The sequence below is a fragment of the Cydia strobilella genome, chromosome 25, assembly GCF_947568885.1.
Source record: "Cydia strobilella chromosome 25, ilCydStro3.1, whole genome shotgun sequence".
In the NCBI taxonomy this organism is placed as follows: domain Eukaryota; kingdom Metazoa; phylum Arthropoda; class Insecta; order Lepidoptera; family Tortricidae; genus Cydia; species Cydia strobilella.
This window is the reverse complement of record NC_086065.1, coordinates 1,217,172-1,232,058: the sequence shown is the minus strand read 5'-3', so window position 1 is coordinate 1,232,058 and position 14,887 is coordinate 1,217,172. Positions and strand designations below refer to the sequence as shown.

At 36.0% G+C, this 14,887-nt stretch overlaps 2 protein-coding genes across 2 annotated transcripts; both read left to right on the top strand.

Annotated features, from left to right (window-relative positions):
* The first annotated feature begins 1,724 nt into the window (after positions 1-1,724).
* On the top strand, positions 1,725-3,117 carry LOC134752737 (uncharacterized). Its single transcript, XM_063688425.1, has 3 exons — positions 1,725-2,101; positions 2,576-2,639; positions 2,928-3,117. The coding sequence occupies exons 1-3, from the start codon at positions 1,892-1,894 to the stop codon at positions 3,002-3,004; spliced, it is 351 nt and encodes a 116-aa protein (XP_063544495.1). The 5' UTR covers positions 1,725-1,891; the 3' UTR covers positions 3,005-3,117.
* Positions 3,118-3,871: 754 nt separating this feature from the next.
* Positions 3,872-12,049, top strand: LOC134752879 (NADH dehydrogenase [ubiquinone] 1 alpha subcomplex subunit 8). The gene is made up of 6 exons (XM_063688653.1): positions 3,872-4,124; positions 5,870-5,965; positions 6,311-6,390; positions 8,017-8,124; positions 10,209-10,336; positions 11,689-12,049. Exons 1-5 carry the CDS (start codon positions 3,996-3,998, stop codon positions 10,324-10,326), a joined length of 531 nt encoding a protein of 176 aa, XP_063544723.1. The 5' UTR covers positions 3,872-3,995; the 3' UTR covers positions 10,327-10,336; positions 11,689-12,049.
* Positions 12,050-14,887: the final 2,838 nt, after the last annotated feature.

The window sequence follows — 14,887 nt, the reverse complement described above, 5'->3', positions numbered from 1 at the left end:
GCCAGGGCGCCACTACCACAATCTGAGGGTCTATCGTGAAACAAGAAAGTTTCTTTATCTAACATCTCTGTGACTCATGCATATTCGAGCGATAAAGAGGCAGATAGCAAATTTTCGGATTCGCGTTTCCCGGTAGGTCCTCTGTAAGCAAACCGCCTTGATGCATCAATGTCATATTTTATTATCTCTGAAAACTTGTCAAAAACCTGTTAAAGGTACAGTATGTATAAGTTACTCTATGGTTTACTAAAAAGGCTAGTCCTGCACTCTGGTGGCAGAACATTGCAGTAATATATCCCGTATAGTAGCGATGAGACGAGGCAAAGAAAATATCTGCGACTCTCGAATTCTTTTCCTATTAGATATCATCATCTCTGCCGAAAGACGTCCACTGCTGGACGTCCCCGAAGGATCTCCACAACGAACGGTCATTCGCTGCCCTCGACCAACGGTATCCCGCGACTTTAACCTTTTTGACGCCATCTCAAACACAAAAGCTGTCACTCGGACGCCACTTCACCGAAGTGTCAAAACTGAAATTGAACTTTATGCACATGCACGTAGGTCTATGTTGCTCTGTGGTCTGTGACCGATTAATCCGTCTTTGGCGTTGGACCTGCGGTGCCGATATATCCGTCATTGGCGTCCAAAAGGTTAACCAGATCGTTGGTCCATCTAGCCTGGGGCCTTCCCACGCTGCGTCTTCCGGTAGATAGACTAGATAGATATACTTACGATTAAATCTTCACAGTCCGATTTCAAAACGATCTGTTACAGTCTAATAGTTCTACATATATTTACACGGTGTTTTGTTTTTTAGGGTTCCGTACCCAAAGGGTAAAAACGGGACCCTATTACTAAGACTCCGCTGTCCGTCTGTCTGTCACCAGGTGGAACTCATGAACCGTGATAGCTAGACAGTTGAAATTTTTCTGTTGCCGCTATTACAAATACTAAAAAGTACGGAACCCTCGGAGGAGCGAGTCCGACTCGCACTTGTCCGGTTTTTTTAAACTTCGGGGTACCTATGTCTAATTATAAGTACATTTAAGGAAACTGAATGGCACAGTTATTTTTCGTAAAAAGAAATTAATAGCGTTGTTGTAACATGGACATTATATTTATTTCCACCAAACAATTGAAAAATGTGACATAATTATCAATAACATTTCGAATATCGATCGTCCGAGATAGTACTTGCGTTTAGTAGCAAATGTCACTCGACTCATACTAAACACTAATCAATATGTAGGTAAACGGGCCCTAAGGCAAGTGTACACGCTCGTAGGGGCCTTATCAGATAAAAATAAAGCTCAATTAAATAAAATCTGCAAGTGTCTGTAGATTTGTTTCTAGTTTTACCTAAACTTTTTTCTTATAATTATTGCATATACATTTCTTGCCCATAGAAAACCAAGTGTTGGCGGCCTAGCAGTTATGCGAATTTCTAACTGAAGGTCGCGGGTTCAAACCTCGCTCAGACCAATGAAGCTTATGTATGAACGTGGTATAAAGTATTAGTAAAGATACGTGCTCCCATGGATGTGAACCTATAGCTTCTAAAGGTCAGCAACGTGCATGTTACACCTCTGGAATTTCAGGCGGTCATATACATAGTAGGTAGGTTTGTTTATTTAATTAACCTACAATCATCCTGGTATAAAAAAACACGTAAATGTAGATAAGGATCACGAAACCCTCATTGATCGAAGATAATCCTACTTAGCATTCCAATTAAATAGGCTAGATATGATCTCATCATGCGGGATAAATCGAAACCTGTCTGTATAAAACCTCATGAAAACCACCATCACACTATCAGTAACTTACCAGTCTTACCACCAGTTTTGGAACGTACCCGCCAATATTTGACAGCTACATTTTTTTTACAATGGGGTTTAAATTAAGCTTCGGTATCGCGGTTTTCTGCCTAATTTGTTTTTTGGAAACGCAAGGGTCTTTTATTAAGGGGAAGAACATTCCAAGGGTCGGGAGAAGCAACGAGGCCGATGGGCCTTTTGACCAGGGGGCAATGGGTTACGTTATCAAGACGATTCCGGCGAAAAACATACCGCGCATGGGGCGGAGGAATTACGATTCGGTAAGTTACTTGCAGTCAGCTGCAAAGAGATATATAGTTTGTCAAAGGACTGTCTCATTTCAAACATAGTCAGAGAGAATCATACTATCTTTGTCTTACACTAGTACTAACCCGAAAGATAAGGATGAGTAGTTTTTTTTGTTCTTATTTACTGACAATTTGGTTTGACCAACTATAACCGAAATTAATTTTAATTATTATTTATTAAAGTTTAAGTTGGGTGCCTTATGTGGTAAATATCTAAATACATCTAATTATATGGACCTCGCACTTATTTACTTACTGCGCCAGTGTGGTGGTTCAGAAAAAAGTACAATAAAAGGTTCTTTGTCTGGTCCTAAACAAGTGCTAAACAACCAAAATTGCTCGATCAAATTCAAGATATTTCTCAGGCGTTCACCTGTACAATCATATTGTTATTTTAGACCCGCGGGTATTTATGTATACATTTTTCAATGATGTTTATTTTTGCAGCAAAATCGCTATGATATCCCGAAATTTTATCAAGCGCCTGCAGAAAACTTGGAATTATTTGGAGGTTAGTAACATTTTAACTGGATACTTTCTGTGTACCTTTTCAATTACGTTTATTGCCGACTCCCCAATGTTCGAGATAGCATTGTCCAGTGCACAGAGCATTGTGCAGTGTGTAGTATATACAAGTAATACTTACATAGTAAATACAACTAATACTTACATAGTAAATACAACTAATACAATTAAGTTGAATTCGAATATTGATTGGATTAATTTGTGCAAGTAAAATTTGTCTTAAGGAGTAGCAAAAAAAAATGCCAAAAATTTTCTTATTTTTTTCTTTTTTTAGATGACGGTCAACCTGGATTCAACCAAGAACAAATAGAGGGTTATTATAGCAGCCAGCTGGAAAATATGAAGAAATAAGAAACAGAAATGCTCGACTTGGCTGAGGCACTATCGTGACCCTGAATCTAGAAAGTGGATCATTGGATTTAAACCCTTTTTTGTTGCTTTTGCAACTGTTACTATCTAGTCATTATGTAAAATAAAATCAAATTAAATTGCGACTTATAATTTAAAATGTTTAACTCGATTGTTTTATATTTAGCTTAAGGCCAAAGCTCCAAAGCCTCTATAAAACTAGATTAAAAATAAAAATAAAAGTGTTCCAGACTACGCGGCGCGAAGCAGCGAACGCGAGTGTGGAGTCGATTTCGCTGATTAGCGAACTAGACTCCACACTCGCGATCGCGGCTTCGCGCCGCGATTCACGCACGAGTGTGGAGGAAGCTTTAGAATCGGGTTTCCATTGGCAACTGCCAAAGGTTTGCATAGACGGCGCCGAAACAAATCTGCAGACAAACTGTGAAAACAGTTTTGCAGGAAACTGTATAACTTTGAATAATAAATGTCTCTATCTATCTATCTATCATAGTTTGCCCCCATTTCTATGAGATTTAGCTTAAAGGACTGGCACTAGGGCATAAAATTCCATTAAAAAAACAAAAAATTGACAATTCTAGGAATTGACAGGGCAAGCTATGCTGGCGCCATCTGCTTAATACTTCGACCGGCCAACCCCATTTAGATGGCTTAAAAAAATATGGCGTTGAACCATGAATCTAGTATATACTAGATCTATGCGTTGAACGGAACGTAGTTATGTCAACGTCAAAAAGTAACCCTATTACCCTACTAAATACAAAAGTCAATGTTACGAACTTCAAATAAGTCTTTGCTCTTTCGTACTTGAAATAAAATACGTATTTCTTCTTTCACTCGCACAGTCTTCAGACGTCTACTCTAATCAGTCACTTAATATCCTTAGATTTCTTTCACGATATCAGTGGAAGAAATTTTCCAATTTCTTTCGATTAAAACTTCTAAATTGCCAGTGAAACTTTAAGAAACCAAAATGGTGCTGACCGCGGACGTTCATTTGCCGGAAGAGTCCGAATTGACCGTCCCCGAGGTCAATTTATCTATGGCCAGTTTGAGGGCTGGTTCATTCCACCTCGGAAAATACTGCGAGCAAGCTAATAATGTGGGTATTAAGCTTAAATAACCTAAGAAACGTATGACCTAGTTTATTTAGCTAGCATTCTGGCCCTTGTTATTGTTTCAATCGGTATGATGATTGCATAATCACAAAAATGAGGTTATGTTTTGGTCAGATATTTTTATCAGATTTTTAAGGCAGTGAGCCTACTTATATGCAAGATACCGTCAACTGATATTATTTGTTCGTCGCATAAATGTTGCGATTCTAATTTTATTTTTGCTTACACATTTGTAACTACTGTTAACATAAATCCTATGCAATAATATTATGTTTGCGGGTGACGAATCTTACTTCACCGTGATACAGTTTTAACTAGTACGGGGAGTAAAGGACTCATTCTTCTCATAATGTATAACTTTACAACCAAATTAGTTTATTTACGTACCTAAATCAGACTGATGTATGTACCTCCATCCTTATCTATTTATATGTAATGTAACTTTTAGTTGTGTTATTGAAATAAAGAAATTTATTATTATTTATTATTATATTATTATTCGTTAATGTTAAACAGTGTTATTGACCATATTGTAATTGGTGATTAAACCCTTTTTCAAGTTTAAATATATTGAAAGTACATTGTAGTATAATATAGTATATAGTAAACAAATTCAATTTATACATACTTACCTATTTACATTTTATATGCCAGAACATAGGTTAGATGTAAAACAGAACTGTGTGAGACTTTTTTCTACAAATTATCATATTTTAAAACATGTATTTTAGTTTATTTTGTAACAAACATAAACATCTGCAAACAATGCTATTAAGTTATTTAATAAATTTAAGTGGAAATATTACTGCCTCGGGTGAGACTTGAACTCACGGCCTGGATCGATACTCCAGCGCTCTGCCAACTGAGCCACCAAGACCTCATCCATAGTCAGCAAATTAAAGTTGATTCATTTTAGATTAAAGTTGTTATGTAGTGCATAGCTTGGTAAAAGTAGTGGGCTGAGAGAAACATGCCGTCTTTTTCTTGTACTAATATTACAACCCCAAAGAGAGATGAGTATTTTTTTTCTACTGTTACAGACTAAATTGGTATGCCAGACTATTCAGAAATCAGAAATTTATTTGCATAAAACATGGTTACAAAGGTATTTACAATAGAAGAGAGTTTCACATGCTTTGTCAATTTAAGACATGCAAATATTAGTACTTATTCTAACTAAAACTATTATTACGAATCTATATACAATCTATTGTTTTCATTTATCTGTATAACCAACTTTTTAGGAGTTTTGAATGATTCACGGTTAGTTTCACTAGAACAACAACACGCATGCATCTTGTTCACGTCAACAAGATGCATGTAACTGCGTCGAAATATCGGGAGCTAAAAAACAATGCATCAAACATTTATTCAGCAAATAGGCCACAGGGGCACTTTTACATGTGAATTTTTACATGCAATAAAATTTACCAAAAATTACAAAAACAATTACAAATATGGAATCAATAAAATATTAGATACTTTGTTAGATATGTATCCAGTCTAAATGTCAAATTACACAAAAATAAACTAATAAAAAATATACAAACAACAAACAAGTACTGAAATTGTTTAGAAATGTAAAAGTGTCAGAGATAAAATATATATAATAAAAAAACGATCATCAAATTATCCTTAGAAGTGTAAAGGGTCTCCAAGACTTGAATTGATATATAAGTACAAAAGGTAATCACGGTCTATATCCCGGTCAATATAAGTAACTTTTCAGGAGTTCATGCTCTGCAGATTCGAGGAGAATGATCCCCGCAAGTGCGTCAATGAGGGCAAGGCGGTGACGGCTTGCACCATGGAGTTTTTCCGCAAGGTGAGATGGACCATTTAAGCTCTGTTTTATATCCTAGTCCAGATATTAATTTCATATCGGCTCGCACTTGGCCGGTTTTTAGGGTTCCGTACCCAAAGGGTAAAAACGGGACCCTATTACTAAGACTCCGCTGACCGTCTGTCTGTCTGTCACCAGGCTGTATCTCATCAACCGTGCGCGAGTCCCACTCGCACCTGGCCGGTTTTTTTTACCTGACTTGGGCTCTATTACACTAGGGTAATTAGAGCGGTAGGACTGTGTGGGGGGATGGTAGCCTGGGGAAAATTCAGGACCCTTCCGCATCACACGAGACGGTACATTTATCGTCATTTGTTTTTCTTATAGGTGAAGAGCGCATGTATGAGTGAGTTCAACCAGTACGCCAACTGTATTGACAAGAGCTCCGGTGACTTCAGCTTCGAACAGTGAGTGTCTGTTAGTTTCCATGTAGGCTACGTAAAGGTTGGCAATAACCGAATTTAAACTGTCAGACATTCTAACATTAAGCTAATATTGATGTAACCAAATTTTTTAGAACTGTTTTCATTTTATAGATAGACACGTAATTATTGCAAAAAAGAAAATGACATTTTTATTCATAATTTTTTTTATACAAAATCGACTTTAATTAGTTTAGTGTTTAAATTTCACGCAAAAACGCTTCAAGCTGTCACGTGATCTTGATGACGTAACGATGTGATAAACAAACTGCTGTCAGTGCCAGAGGACCACCACGTTTGACAACTTGTCTGTGCGTGTTTCTCACACCGTGACGTCACGCGCTCCGATTTGCGTTTGCAGTCACGTGATGCTGGGCATTATTTTGAATACTTTTAATTAATTAATTACGCATATTTACACTTACAAAATATGATTTTCAGCATTCTAATATTCCCTGCTATGGTAAAAACATAACATTTTATATATTCGCGATTCATGTCAACATCCCTATTTTACGGCATAACTCACGTGATTTTAGTCACTCGCGCGACATGTTTCGGAGAGGCTAGGTCACCATTTTCAAGCACCAACAGTAACAGTGTATGAGTAGCGTTCACGATGGCTGCGCGCTGCGTACTGCTGCACGTCGCGCCGCGCGCCTGGCGGGGAGATCTTGCGCTGTCCTTGTAGGCGGGCAAGGTGGCGTGTCTGGGTACAGCACGGACTCACTATGTCCACTGATTGAGAAGTATCTCGGTCGAGGTGATGCGGCCGCGACACGTCTACACAGCTGCCTCGCGCGGCAATTTCCTCGCGAGGCGGCTTGTTCTGTGTGGACCGCCTTATGACTGTTAAATTAGTAATAATTGAATGTGTAATTTTATTTTATTAATTTTAGGGATATAAATAACTATACAATATAATGTTACATTTAGTAGTACAGTTAAAATTAACATATGCATAGCCAACGACATTATCCACAAATTACAACAAAATTATGCAATGGTTGGCACAAAAATAAATAAGTAATAAAAATAAAATATCCAAATGTCCATATTTCTTAAATTAATATTAAATAAAATTAACTTAATATTGAAATCAAAATTAAAATTACAATTAAAATTAAAATTCCTTTTTCAGACGAGTCCCCAGTTTCTATAATAAATATTTAATTTTGTTCGATATTGATCCTTTCAATAATTCCTTGTCTAGTCTAAAAACGCTAGTAAGACGTAAACTCTTTTAGCAATTCTGTTAGTTAGTTATGTATTCTTAAACTAAATACTACGTTTTTCTTACCTACCTTTTTATTTTATTAATATTGTTTTTATGAACCTCTAGGTCTGTTTGTATCGCATCTCAATTTTTGTACATTGTGTACAACATATGTAACATGCATATTATGCGTGTTCTAAATAAATTAAATTAGAAAAAAATATATCAAAAATTAAAATTAAAGTTAAAAGTACGATTAAAATTAAATAACGTACATCACAATAACTAATACAATTAAAATGTTCTATTAAAATTAATAAATAACATAAGTATAAATTAAATTACATTAGATTAAATTAAATTTACAAAGTAATGCAATGGATGTTCTTTTTCAGCTGCCGCACCACACAGGGCGTGCTGGACAAGTGCATGCTCGACAAGCTGAATCTGGAGCGCCCGGCCTTCGGGTACTTCACCGAGGCGCGCGTGCACCACACCAAGAGGTACGATTACTCAATGTCGCAACAAACATTGTCTGCGAAGCAGGCTGAGAATACAACTAGGATAAAAACTAAGATAAAAGCATTATGTGAGAAACATTCCTATGTCAAAACAGGCGTAGCCGGAATCGATCTGTATAGTACACTATCATATCAGCAGCAGCACAAAGATATATGTAACTTCTAAGTCTAAGAATAAAACGTGCCTCGGAAAATCAAGAAAAATGTATGCTCAAATAGATGGCGCTATACCTCTGACGTATGCTCTTGTTCATGTAGATGGCGACAAATAAATTTACTATGACTATAACCCTCTATCTATACACTCTATTCTCTTTGGTCAGCATAAACAGTTCTATTACATAAATCTGACCACTTTTCGAGAGAAAATGCCCAAAATATTTAAAAAAATACACAAATCACAGTTAAAAAGTTCTTTCGAATTCTACGGGGCCCCATCAGACCCTGACCTGATAACAATTGGACCATCAACCGTTATACGATTGACAATCAAAAATAGTTAGGTACGAATTAGTAACCATATTTAATTTTAAAATTTACCTAAATAATTATAGCTCTACTGTTCATAGTATACATTAAATGATATAAGGTACTTTCCAAATATGTCCAACAATTATCTAGATATCGAGGAACATGACATATTCCAAACAAATTGACAAACAAGGTTTAAACGGCTGATCATACTTCCCGACCTTTAACAATACATTTTTTTTTTCAACAGGCTTGTATAAGTATGTATTGAGTATCAAACATGGGTCGAAGTGTATCCGTAAGGGCCCCCCGAAACTATAAGATAAGATAAGATAAGAGTATCAAACATCAAACACATATTCAGCAAGTGGGCCACAGGGATACTTTTACATGTCAATTTTTACAAGCAATAAAATTAACCAAAAATTACAAAAAATAGTTACAAATATGCAATCAATGAAATATTAGATACTTTGTTAGAGATGTATCCAGTCTCTAAATGTCGAATTACACAAAAATAAAAAACGAATAAAAAATACACAAACAACAGACAAGTACTAAAATTGTTTAGAGATGTAAAAGTCTCTAGGTGTCAGAGATAGAATATATATATATATATATATAATTTTTAAAAAACCGGCCAAGTGTGAGTCGGACTCGCGCACTAAGGGTTCCGTACCATTACACAAAAACGGCATAAAATCACGTTTGTTGTATGGGAGCCCCACTTAAATATGTTTATGATATTAAATTTATTTTTTATATTTGAGTTGATTGAATGAAAGGTAAATTGCGGTTTACGATTAATGACGTATTAAAAAAAAAACTACTTACTAGATCTCGTTCAAACCAATTTTCGGTGGAAGTTTGCATGGTAATGTACATCATATGTTTTTTTTAGTTTTATCATTCTCTTATTTTAGAAGTTACAGGGGGGGGGGACACATTTTACCACTTTGGAAGTGTCTCTCGCGCAAACTATTCAGTTTAGAAAAAAATTATATTAGAAACCTCAATATAATTTTTGAAGACCTATCCATAGATACCCCACACGTATGGGTTTGATGAAAGATTTTTTTTTGAGTTTCAGTTCTAAGTATGAGGAACCCCCAAAATTTATTGGTTTTTTTTTTCTATTTTTGTGTGAAAATCTTAATTCGGTTCACAGAATACATCTACTTACCAAGTTTCAACAGTATAGTTCTTATAGTTTCGGAAAAAAGTGGCTGTGACATACGGACAGACAGACAGACATGACGAATCCATAAGGGTTCCGTTTTTTGCCATTTGGCTACGGAACCCTAAAAAACGATCATCAAATTATCCTTAGAGGTGTAAAGGGTCTCCAAGACTTGAGTTGTTATATAAGTAATTAAAAGACAAGAAATTAAATCAGACAAACAGGCAAGAACCGAATGAAGTGTCTCACGTTAATGCCACTCAAAAGTAAAGTTACATAGGTACTTATAACGTAACATGTTAGCCCGTGTCTCCACAAACAGCACCCGTTCACGAGTATGACACGTATCAATTTCATATATTGTTGCTATTTCAGCCATCGTCTCCCTCAACCTTATGTATAATATGTGTTGCAGGCCTAAGCCGAAAGAGGAGCCCGCGCTGGTGTTCCCCGACGCGACCCCGGCGCTGCCCGACGACGCGGAGCGCAAACCTGCCCGCATGGGCTCTCGCTTCTACTGGATGACCGAGTAAATCGCTCAAGGTACGTACAGCAACACTCTTAACTAAATTAATTTTGTATAAATACATAAATGTGACGTTTTCAATCAAAAGGTACCACATTGTCGCCTGTCGATAAGGTTGATTTCTAATTGAAGCTATATGGAAATAGCGTCTTACTGACAAGCGACAATAAGTACCCTTTTGGTTGAAAATGGCACAAATATTATAAGGACATTTTTACACATATTGACTAAGTCCCAGGGTAAGCTCAAGAAGGCTTGTGTTGTGGGTACTCAGACAATGATATATATAATATATAAATACTTAAATACATAGAAAACACCCATGACTCAGGAACAAATATCTTAGCTCATCACACAAATAAATGCCCTTACCGGGATTCAAACCCAGGACCACAGGCTCACTACCCACTAGGCCAGACCGGTCGTCAAGCAGCAGCCGGTATTATACAGAAATGTCTGCAAACGATGCTATTAAGCTTAGAAATAAATTAAACGTAGAAAAAATTCACTGTCAAGCGAACCCGCGAACCCGGGAATGGAACCCACTGCATCACTAGTCCATGCTCTGCCAATTTCTCCCTAAGGTCAAAGAGAATTAAGTAGGAATAGGGTGCTCACTCCATACATCAGTTTTGTTACCAAAAAGACTATTAATTTTATTTTATTTTATTTTAATTCAGATACCAACTGAGATCATTGTTGTAGTACAAATAAAGCTTAAATAATATGGTTAGTATTATACACTATAGAACACACACACACACACACACACACACACACACACACACACTACACACTATTATTTTCGTAGTCGACATCTAGCGTCAAGTAGCGGAATTATCAGTACTTGAGGCCGAGCACATGATTGACGCGAGGTAGACTACCCGTCTTTTACTAACTGTATGAATTAAAGGGGGACGGGTAGTCTATGTCGCGTCGAGATACTCTCGCGCCAATCATGTGCTAGCCCGGCTGCTACTCGACAATAGATGACGCGACTAACAAAAAGTCTAATGCTCGAGGATATTCAGCTAATATTATAACCGAGTAACCGGGATTCTATTTTCAACTCCTGCTTTTAATATTAGTTAAAAATTGTTGAGCAATACACTTTTCGTCAGTCGCGACACATGTGACATCTAGTGTCGAGTAGCAGTACTGATAGTTCCGCTACTTGACGCTAGATGTCGACTACGAAATAAGGCGCTTTTTGGTAAGAAAAGATGTATGGAGTTACCACTCTTTCTTTACTATATGGATATACGTGGGATATACTTTGCTATATAGATAAAGTCCGAAACAGACTAGTTGCCTAAGTAACCTATTACCTATACCTATTAATAATTAGTTGTTGTATTTTTTTTTTCAGTTGGCGAAACAACAATTGAGGTTCGGTCTCCAAGGCGCTACCAAAAGCTAAACAACTCTTCATTTCTTTGTCAGAAATCAAAAGAAATGTTAATGCAATCAGATTTTTAAGCCATTGGTAAAAATAATCAAAACTATGCTATTGACATGTTTTTCTTTTGATATTTGACAAGTTGTAGAAAATGAGTGTTCTTTATGTATAAAGTAAAATTAGTCTTTTTTTGAATTTTATTTAAAATCTTTTTATTTGTTTTACGACAATTATATCTGTCATAAATATAAGAGCAACTTTTCTAATGTTTACTTTATACATTAAGTTAGGGAAACAAATCATGTAGATTAATAAAAAAATATTCAAATTATGACTTTCTTTATTTAGTTGTATCAATGCACCTGTATATCCTGAGTACAAGTTCAAAACGAATTAGTATAAAATAAATTATTATTATTATTATTTAAGCTTTGTTTGTTCTACAGTCAAGTTTTTTTCTTGTTTTTGTGTTTTTACTTTGGCTTTGTTTTGGGGCTGACTGCAGATCCCAACTGCTGGGTAAAAGCCTCCTCACTTTTTCTCCACTCATCCCTGTCTTGGGCTTTTTGGAGCCAGTCTTTTCCTGCGACGGAGGAGATGTCGTCTATCCATTTCTTTTTGGGCCTTCCTGAGCGCCTCCGTCCTACAGGTCCAGTCCACTTTGTTGCTTCCAGTGTCCATCTTTTGTCCCGATATCTGGATACATGACCTGCCCATTGCCATTTTAGATGAAGAGTTTGTTGAAGAGCGTCTGTAAGTTTGGTCTTTTGACGTATTATTTCGCTTCAAATTTTCTGTATTTTTCTTATATTTAATAGACTTCTCTCCATCGATCTTTGACAGGTCGTTATAGCTTTACGCACTTTATTTGTGTATGTCCAAGTTTGGCTTCCGTAAGTTAGACTTGGCAGGATACAGGTGTCCATAACGATTTTCTTGTGGGCTATGCTGTATTCGCCTTTCAGGATTTCCTTCTGGGACCAAAACTTTTTCCAGGCTGTGTTTATGCGTCTGTCCACTTCTTCCTCGTTGTTAGATGGGCTAAAGGATATGTGTTTTCCCAAGTAAATGTATTCATTAACATAATCAATTTCAGTCCCTGCCACATTTATTGATCTTCTTCGACTGTTGGTCATAGCTTTTGTCTTAGATGTGTTCATGTGCAGTCCTACTTTCTTGCTCTCCTTGTCAAGGGTATTCATCATGTCTTCTAGTTGGGTCGCAGATTCTGCAAAGATTATAATATCATCTGCAAAGCGTAGATGGGTCAGACGTTTATCCAGTATACTAATTCCTTTATTCTTCCACTGCATGTTCTTAAAAACTTCTTCTAGCACTGCTATAAACAATTTCGGCGAGAGTGGATCTCCTTGTCGGACCCCTTTGCCTATAGCTATCTCCTCTCCTTTCCTTTCCATTTTTACTCGGCTTACACTTTGGCTATAGATGTTTATTAGGATGTTTATGTATGTTTTGTTGATTTTACATGTTTTCAGATAAAATAAATAGGTTTAAATATAAACAGCAGAGATTTTCTGTATCGTACGTCTTACTTTAATGTCTAAGACCTATTGAGAAAAAGTAATACCGAATATAGCAGACTATACCGAAATATTTCATTAAATTATGAGAGCCAACATCGAAAAACGTGTTTCTCTATCGCAGCTTATGTTTTCGAGCGAAAGAGACTAAATAGACCTGTACCAATAACTTCTGAGGTTATAAGAATATTAATGTTGCTTATTTTTTATATATAGTTTCCAGACCATATACTAAACCTAAAAATAATATTTTGTGTCATCCTAGGTATTTGCTTAGGTAGAAATTTAGGTATTTCTTTTTTCAATCAGCATTCTGTAAAAAAAATATTCGAGACGAAATTCTTTGTTTCCCTGTAAAGGCAAAGTGGCTTCCGACGTACACACGCATTTTGTGTCATTTTCATCCACGGGTATAATGGCATTTAATAAATACCTAATATTGATCCTAAAACGCCTAAAAAAATATTAGAGTCGGTAAGTGAAGTGTTGTACTTTACAGAACATTGTTATATGTTATTCAAACAAATCTGTGTCAAATTCATCCACCGCTTTTATTTAAAAAAAATTTTTTTCTAATTAACACCCTGTATCTGCCACAAAAAAAAATTCATATTATTAAGTTTACGTCTATAATATTATAATACCACATTGAGACATCATTCATAATTTGGGTCATTTTGATCCACGGTTTTTTTTCTATCTGGCAAAATAAAACTCAATTGAGCAAGAAGGGCGTGCGCGGGGAAGGGTACCTACGCGGGTGGGGTGCTTATTATACTTGCCGCAATATCAGCTGGCGACTGAGATCTTAATACTATCTCCTTTACCCTTGTTAAGTTAAGACCAACCAAGAGATGGCATTATGAGCTGTCTCGCCACTTAGTTTTGCGATACAGTGTATTTATTTCATTCGGAGGCATAATTACATTGTCTTATCAATCTTACCGTAGTAGGTATATAAATATAATTAAAAATAAACTGTAGGCTGCACTCCTCATACTGACCAACATTTGTGACGTTCCTAATCAAAAGGTACCACTTTCTCTGACAGGTTATTTGTATAAAGATATAATCAAATTTCGACTTTATGGTAAACGACAAAGTGGTACCTACCTTTTGATTGAGAATGTCACATCAGCGACTTAAAAATTACTTTTGTTTCGATTTTTAGTAGACTTTTTAAGTTTATTTTAAGACTCAATTTATTGTGATTTTTGTTATGTTTAAGCGTGGCAAGCAACATTAATTACATTGATGATGATGTTCATTAAATACAATATTTTTTCATACTATACTGAACTGTCACCCTATACGTGAGAATGAACAGCGCCCTCTTGACAATGATCATATATTACTGGTCAGGCTTTAATATGTGTCATAATTTAGTAAAGTCCCCTTTGTGGATTATAAGTTTCCGAGTTACAGCAGTTTAGTGAAAGCGTTTTTTTTTAAATATAAATTAAGGGTTGAATAAAGAGGAAAGAAAATTTGATTATTTTTGCGCTACGACGCACGGTTTAGGAGATACAGCCCTATAAAGTTTTTTTTATTGTTTTTTTCTTTTTTACATTGTGTTTTTTGTATATTACTTTGAGGTTTCATAAAGGGGAACGAAAATTTAATTATTT